General features: G+C 52.0%; 2 protein-coding genes across 2 annotated transcripts in view; one reads left to right on the plus strand and one right to left on the minus strand.

Annotated features, from left to right (window-relative positions):
* LOC140460789 (uncharacterized) overlaps positions 1-13,447 on the plus strand; it is a 56,800-nt gene that overhangs the window by 6,700 nt on the left and 36,653 nt on the right. The gene's annotated exons all lie outside the window — the stretch shown is intronic.
* LOC140460786 (uncharacterized) overlaps positions 1,736-13,447 on the minus strand; it is a 67,059-nt gene continuing 55,347 nt past the window's right edge. The window contains exon 3 of the mRNA XM_072555470.1: positions 1,736-6,746. Within this exon, the coding sequence (XP_072411571.1) occupies positions 6,011-6,746 (736 nt within the window). The 3' untranslated portion in view covers positions 1,736-6,010. The remainder of the gene's footprint in view (positions 6,747-13,447) is intronic.

Raw genomic sequence — 13,447 nt, forward strand, 5'->3', positions numbered from 1 at the left:
GCGGGAGGGCGGCCGTTAGGAAAATGGGGCCGTGCGGCCCCCCCCCCTCCCCCCCCCGGGGGTCAGACACCCGTCACTGGGCACCGCCGCCTTCCCGGGGCAGCTGCTGGGTCACGGGCCACACCGCCCCCCCCCCCCCCCCCCCGGGCTGTACAGCAGGTAGGAGCCGGTGATCATTGTGGAGGAGGATGGGGGTTAAGGGTCTGTTTGGGAACATGGTCGGCCGCCTGGGGGGTGGAGTTCACCTGGTCGGGGGGCGGGGCCTGTGACAACGATGGGGCCACGTGGGAGGGACTGGGCCCCGGGGGGGGGGGGGGGGAGGGGAGAGGGAAGAGGGAGGGACTGGGACTGGGGGGAGGGGGGGGGGACTGGGCCCGGGGGGGGGGGGAGAGGGAAGAGGGAGGGACTGGGACTGGGGGGAGGGGGGGGGACTGGGACTGGGGGGAGGGGGGGGGGACTGGGCCCGGGGGGAGGGGGAGGGACTGGGCCCGGGGGGAGGGGGGGGGGGGAGGAGACTGGGACTGGGGGGAGGGGGGGGGGGGGGAGGAGACTGGGGGGGGGGGGGGGAGAGACTGGGACTGGGGGGGGGGGGGGGGGGAGAGACTGGGACTGGGGGGAGGGGGGGGGGAGACTGGGACTGGGGGGAGGGGGGGGGAAGACTGGGACTGGGGGGGGGGAGACTGGGACTGGGGGGGGGGGGGGGAAGAGACTGGGACTGGGGGGGGGGGGAAGAGACTGGGACTGGGGGGAGGGGGGGGGGAGTCTGGGACTGGGGGGAGGGGGGGGGGAGACTGGGACTGGGGGGAGGGGGGGGGGGGAGACTGGGACTGGGGGGAGGGGGGGGGAGACTGGGACTGGGGGGAGGGGGGGGGGGACTGGGACTGGGACTGGGCCTCCTTCACCGCCGCTCCCTCACCACCAGACGCCTGGAGGAAGAACGCCTCATCTTCCGCTTCGGAACACTTCAACCCCAGGGCATCAATGTGGACTTCAACAGTTTCCTCATTTCCCCTTCCCCCACCTCATCCTAGTTTCAAACTTCCAGCTCAGTTACTGTCTCTCAGATTCTGTTCAGAGGGCCAGAGTGAAATAGATGGGCTGAATGGCCTGCTTCCACCTTGTCGGAATTCGATGACCCTCCCCACAAAGGAGCATTTTATCTGCATCTATCCTGTCAAGCCCCTTTCAGAAATCTACTGGTTTCGATAAAGGTATACAGCACAGAAACAGACACTTCGGTCCAATTTGTCCATGTTGACCAGGATTCCCAATCTAAACCAGTCCCACTTGCCTGCATTTGGCCCATATCCCTCTAAACCTTTCTACTCATGTATCCATCCGAATGCTGTTTCAATGTTGTCACTGTACCTGCATCTACCACATCCTCAGCAAGTTCATTCCACATGCAATTCACCCTCTTTCAAAATATTGCCCCGCCGGTTTCTTTTTAATCTCTCTCCTTATATTTAAATAAAAATGCCCCCCCCCTCCCCCTCCCCCTCCCTAGTTTTGAGTTCCCCAGCGCGGGATTGTTCTATGTTCTAAACTTAGTGCAGGAGGCTGAAAGAAATGAGCAGCTTTAAAACAAAAACCTCTTGGAGCTCAAAGCTTTCAATGAGAGTCTGAGCCCGGCAGTAAGTTCAGGTAACCTTTTATTGCAAACCAACTTTGTTACAGCTTCAGATCCCCCCAGCAAAAAGGCAGAGAAAAAGCAGTTGCTTTTTGAACCCCACACCTCCCCTCCTCCTCACCACCCCCACCCTGTCTTTACTATTGGGTAAAAACAATGACTGCAGATGCTGGAAACCAGATTCGGGATTAGTGGTGCTGGAAGAGCACAGCAGTTCAGGCAGCATCCAAGGAGCTTCGAAATCGACGTTTCAGGCAAAAGCCCTTCATCAGGAATAAAGGCAGAGAGCCTGAAGCGTGGAGAGACTAGTGAGAGGAGGGTGGGGGAGTGGAGAAAGTAGCATAGAGTACAATAGGCGAGTGGGGGAGGGGATGAAGGTGATAGGTCAAGGCGGAGGGTGGAGTGGATAGGTGGAAAAGAAAATAGAAAGTTAGGACAAGTCAGGGGGACAGTGCTGAGCTGGAAGTTTGGAACTAGGGTGAGGTGGGGGGAAGAGGAAATGAGGAAACTGTTGAAGTCCACATCGATGCCTTGGGGTTGAAGTGTTCCGAGGCAGAAGATGAGGCGTTCTTCCTCCAGGCGTCTGGTGGTGAGGGAGCGGCGGTTGAAATGTTGGGCCACCGGGCAGTGTGGTTGATTGGTGCGGGTGTCCTGGAGATGTTCCCTAAAGCGCTCTGGTAGGAGGCACCCAGTCTTCCTAATGGGTTGTGGGGGGGTGGGGGTGGACCTAACCAAGTAGATACGGAAGGCGGAAAAGGGGTGGGGAGGGAAATATATCCCTGGTGGTGGGGTCTTTTTGGAGGTGGCGGAAATGTCGGCAGACGATTTGGTTTATGCGAAGGTTGGTCGGGTGGAAGGTGAGCACCAGGGGCGTTCTGTCCTTGTTACAGTTGGAGGGGTGGGGTCTGAGGGCAGGAGTGCAGGATGTGGACGAGATGCCTTGGAGGGCACCTTTAACCACGTGGGAAGGGAAATTGCGGTCTCTAAAGAAGGGGGGCATCTGGTGTGTTCTGTGATGGAACTGGTCCTCCTGGGAGCAGATCCGGCGGGAGCGGAGGAATTGGGAATACGGGATGGCATTTTTGCAAGAGGTAGTGTGGGAAGAGGTGTAATCCAGGTAGCTGTGGGAGTCGGTGGGTTTGTAGAAAATGTCGGTGTCAAGTCGGTCATCATTAATGGAGATGGAGAGGTTGAGGAAGGGGAGGGAGGTGTCAGAGATGGTCCAGTTAACTTTAAGGTCATGGTGGAATGTGTTGGTGAAGTTGCTGAATTGCTCAACCTCCTCGCGGGAGCACGAGGTGGTGCCAATGCAGTCATCAATGTAGCGGAAGAAGAGGTGGGGAGTGGTGCCGGTGTAATTACAGAAGATCAACTGTTCTACGTAGCCAACAAAGACACAAACATAGCTGGGGCCCACACGTGTGCCCATGGGCTACCCCTTTGGTCTGGAGGAAGTGGGAGGATTCGAAGGAGAAATTGTTAAGGGTGAGGACCAGTTTAGCCAAATGAATGAGAGTGTCGGTGGAAGGGTACTGTTAGGGACGTCTGGAGAGGAAAAAACGGAGGGCTTTGAGGCCCTGGACATTGCGGATGGAGGTGTAGAGGGATTGGATATCCATGGTGAAGATAAGGCGTTGGGGGCCGGGGAAACGGAAGTCTTGGAGGAGGTGGAGGGCGTGGGTGGTGTCTCGAATGTATGTGGGGAGTTTCTGGACTAGGGGGAATAGGACAGTGTCGAGGTAGGTAGAGATGAGTTCAGTGGGGCAGGAGCATGCTGAGACAATGGGTCAGCCAGGGTGGTCAGGCTTGTGGATCTTGGGAAGGAGGTAGAACCGGGCAGTGCGGGGTTCCCGGACTATCAGGTTGGAAGCTGTGGTTGGGAGATCTCCTGAGGTGATGAGGTTCTGTATGGTCTGGGAGATGATGGGGGTTGGGTCATGGTCGAGGGGGCAGTAGGAAGAGGTGTCTTCGAGTTGGCGTTTGGCTTCAGCGGCGTAGAGGTCAGTGCGCCAGACTCCCACTGCGCCCCCTTTATCCGCTGGCTTGATGGTGAGGTTGGGATTGGAGCAGAGGGATTGGAGGGCTGCGCGTTGTGAGGGTGAGAGGTTGGAGTGGGGGAGGGGGGGTAGACTGGTTGAGGCGGTTAATGTCCCGGCGGCAGTTGGAAATGAAGAGGTCGAGGGCAGGTAATAGGCCAGCGCGGGGTGTCCAGGTGGATGCAGTGTGTTGGAGGTGGGCGAAGGGGTCCTCGGAAGGTGGGCGGGAGTCCAGATTGTGAAAGTAAGCTCGGAGGCGGAGGAAGTGTTCGACATCACGGCGTGTATTAAATTCATTGATGCATGGACGGAGGGGGATGAAGATGAGTCCTTTGCTGAGGACTAATCGTTCGTCCTCAGTGAGGGGGAGGTCTGGGGGGATGGTGAAAACGCGGCAGGGCTGGGAGCTGGGATCTGGTGTGGGTGTGGAGCTGGGAGTGGGGGCGGAGCCGGTAACTGGAGTGGGTGTGATGGTGGGGGGGAATGGGGGGTGGAGTCATGAGCTGGGGTGGTGTTCCCCTCAGGGTTCTGTAGGCCAGGAATGGCGACAGTAGGATCTGTGGGGGGCATGTCAGCAGAATGCAGGTGAGTGGCGTTGGTGGGGGCGGAAGTGGGGGTGACCACGGCAGTAGAGGTGGCGGAAGTCACTGAGCGTGTGACATCAGCGATGATGTGAGGGGCAGAAATGATGTCACATGTGACGCATGAGGAATTGTGAGGGGCGGAAGTGGCTGTGGGAGTAGCCATGATGGGGGCGGAAGTGACATCAATCAGCGTGGGGGTGGCAGCTGCACCAGCCGCATGGCTAATGGCGTCCGAGCAATTTCAGAGGCCGGGGGAATCTTTTGGAATGTTTGAGGAGCGCTGGTTATGGAGGTGGGTGGATAAAGGTTTGTTGTACTTACAGTTTTTGATGTTTAAGATGGAGTTGAAATACTGTTTGTTGAGAGTATGAATTCTCCTGAGGATGTAGTACAGAGGGGGTCCTTTGTAATTCTGAGAGTGTGGCCCTCAGCTGAGGCAGGGCTGACTGTAGAAAGGTTAGTTGACGGCGCATTGCTGCAAGCGTGGAGCGGAGGATCCTGAAGGAGAACCGTTGCTGGTGTTTTTGAATCTGTAGTCTGTACTGTTTGTCCTGTTCGGATCCGAACTCTGCTGGTTTAAAGGTGGTCTGGAGTCCGTGTGGGATGAGTTGGTTACGGAGGCAGGCACTGAGGAAGCGAATGGGGCTGTGGTAGCGAGTCTGTTTCAGGACATGGTTGAAGAGCCTCAGGGCAGAGGAAATGACCTGGGAGTTGCAGTGGGAGAGGGACTCCCTGAGATTCTTGTAGACAGAGGAGGACAACTTCTTCAAGGCAGGCATCCTTGCAAGAGGATTCGCAGTAGGGTTAAAATCAACGAAGTAAAAACAAGGACTGCAGATGCTGGAGACCAGATTCTAGAATCACACAACTCCAGGTTGTAGTCCAACAGGCTTCTTTGGAAGCAGTAACTTTTGGAGTGCTGCCTCATCATCAGGTGGTTGTGGAGGATAAGATCCTGAGACACAATTTAGAGCAAAACATTCCAGCGTCCTGCCACTGAAATGGTATATTCAACAAACCTGGATTGTTAAGTCTTCCACCTTTTCAAATAGGTTGCAGGTCTCATTACAATGTGAATCCCAGAACTTCTTGTCGTCACCTTCTCGAGATAACAAGGTTTGATAGCAAAAGCTCACATCTCAGCTCAGACAATGCATTAAAGGTGTGAGGTCAGAGTCGGCCTGTATCCCAATCTTGAGTCAGACTGGTTCTGTTTCCAAAGTCAAAGTTACAAGCTATTACATGTATTGACTGCCTGCACACACCACACCTCCCCTGTCCCACCTCCCTCACTGTCTTCACTATTGGCGAGCACCAAGTTGTCCCTTTGTAATTGGATCCTTGGTACATCCGTAACCCGGAGGAAGTATTGCCTCACTCAGCAATTTTAACCCATACCCTGTCTCCAACTAAGTGTCTCCCTGCTCATTTGCCAGGAAGGGGGAGTGTAGAGTCAACCAGACTGCTGTGGGTCTGGAGTCAGGTGTAGGCCAGACCGGGTAAAGGATGCAGCTGGAACGACTGAGTGAATCCTTTCCCACAATGGTGGTTCCCTTCCCTAACAAGGGAGAGGGGGAAATCAGATGGGGGCTTTCTCCCCTGCACCACCCCCTCCCTGAAACGGTCTCATCGTCAGATTCTGAACTCCACATTTCTGACCGAATACCAATTCTGCCATCTGTCGTGGCGGGATTCAAACCCAGGACTCCCCAGAAACAGGTCCACAGTTCAATTGATATTGGCACTCGGCCGTCACTCCTTCAATCCCCCTGCGATGGCACGTGAACTCGCTGGTGCTTCCGCAGGTGGGAGGAGTAGGTGAAGGCCTTCCCACACTGAGAGCAGGTGAATGGCCTCTCCCCGGTGTGGATCCGTTGGTGGGCCAGCAGGGTGGAGGAGCTGGTGAAGCCCTTCCCGCACTGAGAGCAGGTAACTGGCTTCTCCCCGGTGTGGACCCACTGGTGGGTCAGCAGGGAGGAGACCTGGGTAAAGCCCTTCCCACACTCGGGGCAGCTAAAGGGCCTCTCCCCCGTGTGGACACGCTGGTGGTTCCGCAGGTTGGAGGAGCAGGTGAAGCCCTTCCCGCACTGAGAGCAGGTGAACGGCCTCTCCCCCGTGTGGATCCGCTGGTGGGTCAGCAGGTTACAGGAAGTGCTGAAGGCCTTCCCGCACTCGGGGCAGCTGAAGGGCCTCTCCCCCGTGTGGATACGCTGGTGGATCAGCAGGTGGGAGGTATACCTGAAGCCCTTCCCGCACTGAGAGCAGGTGAACGGCCTCTCCCCCGTGTGGATCCGCTGGTGGGTCAGCAGGTGGGAGGATGTGCCGAAGGCCTTCCCGCACTCGGGACAGCGGAAGGGCCTCTCCCCCGTGTGGATCCGCTGGTGGGCCTGCAGGTTGGAGGAATGTCTGAAGGCCTTTCCGCAGACAGGGCAGGGGAATGGCTTCTCCCCGGTGTGACTGCGCCGATGAGTCTCCAGGGCAGACGGGAAATGGTAGCTTTTCCCACAGTCACCACACTTCCACGGTTTCTCCACAGGGCGGGATTCCTCTGGTTTCTCCATGGCCACAGCTTCAGCTGCACACAAACACGTGGAGAGCCCCTCCCTGCCGTGAAGTCCCCTTCCCAGGCCGTATAACTGTTTCAGGCTCCACACACAGTTCGCTGTAACAGTGGGGTCTCTGGTCCAGTCCCACTGATGCTGAAAACATCCTCAAACAGGAACCAAAAAGTGTGGATCCCTCTCACAGAAATCACAGTCAAAAATCGTTGTGGTCCCGATGGATTCAGAGACTGTCAGACATTGACATCAAAGTGAGGACTGCAGACACTGGAGAGTCAATTGAAAAATGTGGCGCTGGAAAAGCACAGCAGGTCAGGCAGCATCCGAGGAACAGGAGAGTCAATGGTTCAGGAATAAGCCCTTCATCTGTTGATTTTGAAACTTCAGTCTTCAGATTTTCAAATACTCTGCAAAAACAGATTACAAAAGTCATCACTATCAGTGCAGGGTAGAAATTCAGATCAAGCAATTCTACTTTCTGTGGAATATTCTTTTGTTGTTCCACAAAATTGAAAGCACCATCCCAATCTCCCTTCCCCTCTGTTCTCACTCTGCTCTAACTAATTCCCCTGAAGGTGCTGATTCAGGATCTTACAGGGGCAGAAAAAGCAAAAACATCAAGACTGACATCTCTCTGAATTTTGGATACCTCCACCTGAAAGTTAATATCTTTCACAACACTGGGATCCTGCTGAGAGTGAGCAGGTCTGATTTTGGGAAGCAAAAACAAAGTGTGCCAATTCAGGGTGAACCTGCAATGCAGCTTCTTGAGGAAGGACCAGACACAAAATGGTTAATGACCCCGAGAAGGTGGGAGCAAAATGAGACATCAAGGCATTAACACCAACACACTTCAGTCAAACTCTTCTGCTTCCAGTCAGGGCAGAACATGCTCTGAAAGTCCAGCCTTCACAACCACACTTCTGCTTTCACTGAAGACAATTAGAGTCACACAGCGCAGAAACAGACCCTTTGGCCCAACCTGCCCAGATATCCTCAATTAACCGAGTCACGTTTGCCATCACTTGGCCCCTATATGAGCCGCGAGCTGGCAGCTGGGACTAAATTGGGTTGGCTCTCTTGTCAGCAAGGACGGAGTTGGACCGAAGGGTCTGTTTCTGTGCTGTACATCTCTATGACTCCAGTCACATTTGTAGGTAATATTAACAGAGAACTCTGTTCCCAGCTTTGTATTTGTCGGCAACTGCATGGTACTTATCATCCTCAGGTGACCGGCCTTGTTGAATGTTTTAACCAGACTCACGCCTAAACTTGCCAAATTAATGGCCGAGTCTGGCCTCTCCTGGTTATGCTAATCCCTGTGGCCTTATTCCAGATGTGATCCATGTCTGCGGGCAAGACACGACTGTCTCCAGCTGAGAGTCTCTCTGGTCACCCCCTCCGTACCCCTTGGAACGATTCAGCTCCCTTCTCAGTCCACGTCCGCCACATGACCGAAGCAATGATTGGTTATGTTCTTGCTCTATCTAATGTTATGTGTGCCTTTCACTCCCAGGAGCGTGTGACCTACAGCGATGTTCCCCCCCTTTCAGCCTCGTTACGGGTAGAGCCTGGTTCATTGGTGCTCGTCAAGAACTGGACTGGCAAAGGTCTCCAACCTCGTTGGGATGGCCCCTTCCAGGTTTTACTTCCCGCCCCTACGGCGGTCACAGTCGCTGGGCACTCAGCTTGGGTCCACCTGCACCATTGTAAATTGATTGACCGCACCAATCAAAAGGGGCGAAGACGAGGAGAGAATCCTGAAATCTGAACAAAAGGAGTGGACCCTGTCCATTTGGGTTTTTGAATCCTGCTGTTGTTCTAATGTTAATCTTATTACAGATACTTGAACTAAGAGGAGGGACATGTGGGGGATCGCTTATCTCCTCACCTCTCTGATCACGTACAACATCCTGATGGGGAAAGGCTCTAAGTATGGATGGGACCTGGAATGATCAGAGATTACCCCCCACCCATACTGAGGAGATGTCGTCCAGTGCACCGGACCAGACCCCTTTGACGTGTGGAACGTGATGAAGATTGATTGTTGTAATGGACTCTTCCATCAGAAAGACCAGATGGTCCATCTGGACAGTAGAAATCAGGGGGAGTTACCATGGCGTTACCGAACCTGTCTTTTTGATCTTACCTGCAGACGCAAGCCTAGTGAGGATAAAAATGATCAACCCCGTCATTATGGTAAATATTTTAAGGGCGCCCAGGAACACCATCCCTTTTTGTAGGACGGGCCGATTCGAGAAAAGGGAAGCCTGATAGGGGAAACTCCTCAATCCACAAGGAACTTATTTATACAGGCCCACAGAACGCTCTTCACCCCAGAGACAGTAGTATGTTACTCCTCTCTATCAGGAGATGACTTACTTGCCCTGTCCCCAGACCCCGATTCCATTCTATTCGTCAGACTTCCTACTGCCGATCCTGTGAAGAGAAATATCACTTTCCAATACCTCCGGTCTGTGTATACAAACAGCCGGTGTAACACTGCCTGGGGTACAGCAGGCCTTATGTGGCACATGGACCTGGAACGGAACCCTTCCCTTGTGCATTTATAGGCCTTTTCTCTTTTCAGAACCAGATACTGTCACCAAGACAATGAACAATAGAGCTAAGGGAGAGCCCAATGGGAACAGCATTCTGAGGACCATTGTCTCCCATACACTGCGAGTGCTCAAGTCACTTGGCCCATTTTGTACAGTGCTAAAGTGACTCCCCTTGCAAAACGTTGACCCTATACTCCTGTAGACCTGACCAGACCCCCTGCTGTAACATTTCAGTAACCTATTTTGACAAACTCTCCCTAATATACACCAAACCAGACCATTATTTCTTCAGCTAAGGTAAAGCTACCAATTTCCTTGTCCTGGATGGCAAAGATGTCCCTCATAAGGTCAGTATCGGAGCCCTTGTTCCCACAACAGTACCTTGTCCTGGCCAGTGGACAAGTCGATGGAACCTCCATCTGAGGAGGATGCAGCGGTTGGTCTCAGCCAACCTTGCTCCAACTGGAAGGATCCCAAGGGACTGGGTGACAATACAGGACACCCGATAGGCTGGGGAATCCAGAGTACCCTGAGGTTGGAAGGATCGGCAGGGTTGACAAGTCAACAGAACCGCAGTTCCCTCTTTTGCGGCCTGACCAATTGAGGAAATAAGAGTAAAGAGGCTCTGGAACAGAGTAAACTGGGATTATCAGACCTGTGTCTTTACTCTGTGCAGAATCGATATGCCTTAGACTATATACTCGCCCGGGAGGGTGAGGTCTGCACCATTGTCCAAGATAAATGCACTATGGGTATTCCTGATCTCACTGGCAATATTAACTAAGATACAAGAAGAGATTCAGGTATTCCGTGACAGAATGACTGAAGGGACCAGTTGGGGAAACTGCAGATCGGGCCGATGGTACAATTGGCTTATCAATTTAGCTATGTCTGTTTGTCGGTATTGGTATTGTTAGGTATTTAATTGCTAGGCTTATGAGGGCCCTTAGTGATATAGATTTGCCCCAGAAGATGTTCCTTTCACGATCTGATGGCTCATCCACACGTGTCGATGGCGATGATAAATATGACCAGATGAGCTGCGAAGATGGTGGTGCCTCTCTACAGGATGTTGATGGCTGGACCACTTTGAAGGGCATTCGTTTGGACTAGCCTTCTCTTTCAGTGATCGCGGTGCAATCAAAGGGAGGAATGAGGGTGTGGGCATCTGGGTAATAAAGTCTATAGCCTTAAAACTTGTCTTTAAACATTCAGACTAAAATGTAATGCTGAATTATTAAATACATTTACTGCACTAGAAAATAAACAGGCAGGAAGGCTCAGAATGAGGAGAGAACTTAAAGATAGGGATACCTGGGCTCACCAAGTGATAACAGGATGCTGTCAGGCAATTAAGAACATTTGCCTCAGCATCGGTGAATCTGTGAACAGGACACCAAGTGATAACATTCATAGCCGTTCCCTTGTGAAATTAATGATAGTCTTTAAACTGACCCTGAAACAAGACTGGGTACTATCCATAGCTTTGTAATTAATGGTTGGATCTTGTCCATTATAATGGATTCTTACTACCCCTTGCAAGCAGTGCATTCACAAAATAAATCTTTGCTGTCTTCAGCGTTCAAAAGGACGAGAGAGAGAGAGAGAGAGATGAATCCCGTAGAGAATTAACTCTTCGTGCTTATCTGCTATGGATTGAATTGAATTGCATTTTGGGGCTTTATGATGAGAGATTTTTATTCCAGGCTTCCAAAGAGTATGATTTCCAGGACAAACCAAGAGTGAGGCGTTACAGGTCTGAGTTCTCAAAGGATTCCCTGGGCCACCTCAAATCTCCACTTTAACATGGGAGGTAGGACAAAATGGCTTCTGCTTGGCTAACTCGGTGGGACTGAGTCAGGCAGATACCACTCAGAACAAACAAGAATCCACAGACGGATGTAAATCCAGTGAAAAAAATTGCAAATGCAGAAGTAACAAATCTGAACCTAACCATCAATCGCAGAAGTAACATTTAATCCTAACCACCAGACAGGACAAATACGATTCCAAGAACAGGTTGTCTACAAGAAATTATGATAGATTAGATTAGATTCCCTACAGTTTGGAAACAGGCCCTTCGGCCCAACCAGTCCACACTGACCCTCTGAAGAGTAACCCACCCAGGACCATTTTCCCTCTGACTAATGCACCTAACACTGTGGGCAATTTAGCATGGCCAATCCACCTGACCTGTACATCTTTGGAGTCTGGGAGGAAACTGGAGCACCCGGAGGAAACCCACGCAGACACGGGGAGAATGTGCAAACTCCACACAGACGGTCACCTGAGGCTGGAATCGAACCTGGGACCCTGGTGCTGTGAGGCAGCAGTAGCTAATCACTGAGCCACCGTGCCGCCCTAGGCTAAGTCAAAAATGCACGAGGACCTTGCGGGATCTGATTGGTTGTTACTATGTGATCATGCTCAATGTCTGACACTGAACAATGTACATAAGTTCTGTCCAAACTCTGTAAAAGTCGGCGGATTCTTTTGGCACTCTAGGAGTACTCATCGGTGGCCCAGTGGTTAGCACTGCTGCCTCACAACACCAGGGTCCCAGGTTCGATTCCAGCCTCGGGGGGCTGGCTGTGTGGAGTTTGCACATTCTCCCCGTGTCTGCGTGGGTTTCCTCCCACAATCCAAAGATGTGCAGGTTTGGTGAATTGGCCATGCTAAACTGCCCGTAATGTTAGGTGAATTAGTTAGACAGAGATGGGTCTGGGTGGGCTACTCTTCAGAGGGTCGGTGTGGACTGGTTGGGCCGAAGGGCCTGTTTCCACACTGTTGGGAATCTAATCTAATCCTTCTGGGCTGATCAGAGTCTACCGACCCGGTCGTATCAAAGAATAAACTATTGCTTGTATGATTGACAAAGTCACTTCCAGATGTGTTTATTGACCAATCCCAGAAATTCAAAGATCCAGACAGCAGTCCAGATCAGAACAACCAGATAGGAAATGGTTAATGTCCCCAGGATGTGGGGAGCAAAATAAGACACCAAGGCATTAACACCAACACCAGGGAGAACCTGAACATACAGACGTGACAAACATTAGTGGCAAGCCAGAATCACAGATGTACAGCACAGAAACAGTCCCTTCAGTCCATGCTGACCAGATATCCTAAATCAATCTAGTCCCATTTGCCAGCACTTGGCCCATGTCCCTCTAAATGTTTCCCAACATATACCCATCCAGATACCTTTTAAAGGTTATAATTGTAGCCACCACTTCCTCTGGCAGCTCATTCTTAACACACACCACCCTCTGTATATAGGAGTTTCTCCTTAGGTTTCTTTTAAATCTCACCCTAAACCTATGAGCAACCCCAGATCAAAGATCTTGTCTGTTTACCCTCGCCATGCCCCACATTATTTATACAAGGTTGTAGGGTCACCCCTGTGGGAAAAAGGTAAAGCGGTGTTACTTCTGCAACCATAATTGCTTCTGCAAAGTAAATGAACTAACATCAGGGTATAATTGTTTCAGCCAACAGTGGAGTTAACAAGAATGAAAGCTATGTGAAGGAAATATATAATTGCTTTTGTATTAGCTACAATGTGCATACATGAAATGTGCCTGCAAACAATGTTACAGACAAACAGATAAAGGTGCTGTGAGGGGAGGGGGTGTAGATTAAGCTAGATGTGCTCGTACGAACAGTTATAACCATCTATTTCCTGCTTCTGCAAAAACAAAAAAACACAATCAAGGAGGTTAGAGAGCTCAGTGTCGGCGAAAAATGGGAGGAAATGTTGCTTTCGCAAACAAGGAAGCAGCTGGCAGTGAAAGAGGATATACGTTAACACTTTGTTCACACACAAGGCCGGATAAGGCAAGAAATAGACAAGAGTAATGGGCGCCATCGGGAAAGAATGGAGGGACAAACCGATCTTTCACGGGTCAGCTTGGAACATCAGGACGAGGCGGGAGGGGGGAGGTGGGGAATGTGAATGAGGGAAAGAAGCTGAATGTGCTGGAGCCAAAGTGGAGGAAGAACAGAGAATGCAAAACCGGCTTGAAGCTGCAATGAGGAATATTGCATGTGCTGTACTTGTACCTGTTGCAGTTAC

Source organism: Chiloscyllium punctatum, chromosome 36 (genome assembly GCF_047496795.1).
Source record: "Chiloscyllium punctatum isolate Juve2018m chromosome 36, sChiPun1.3, whole genome shotgun sequence".
In the NCBI taxonomy this organism is placed as follows: domain Eukaryota; kingdom Metazoa; phylum Chordata; class Chondrichthyes; order Orectolobiformes; family Hemiscylliidae; genus Chiloscyllium; species Chiloscyllium punctatum.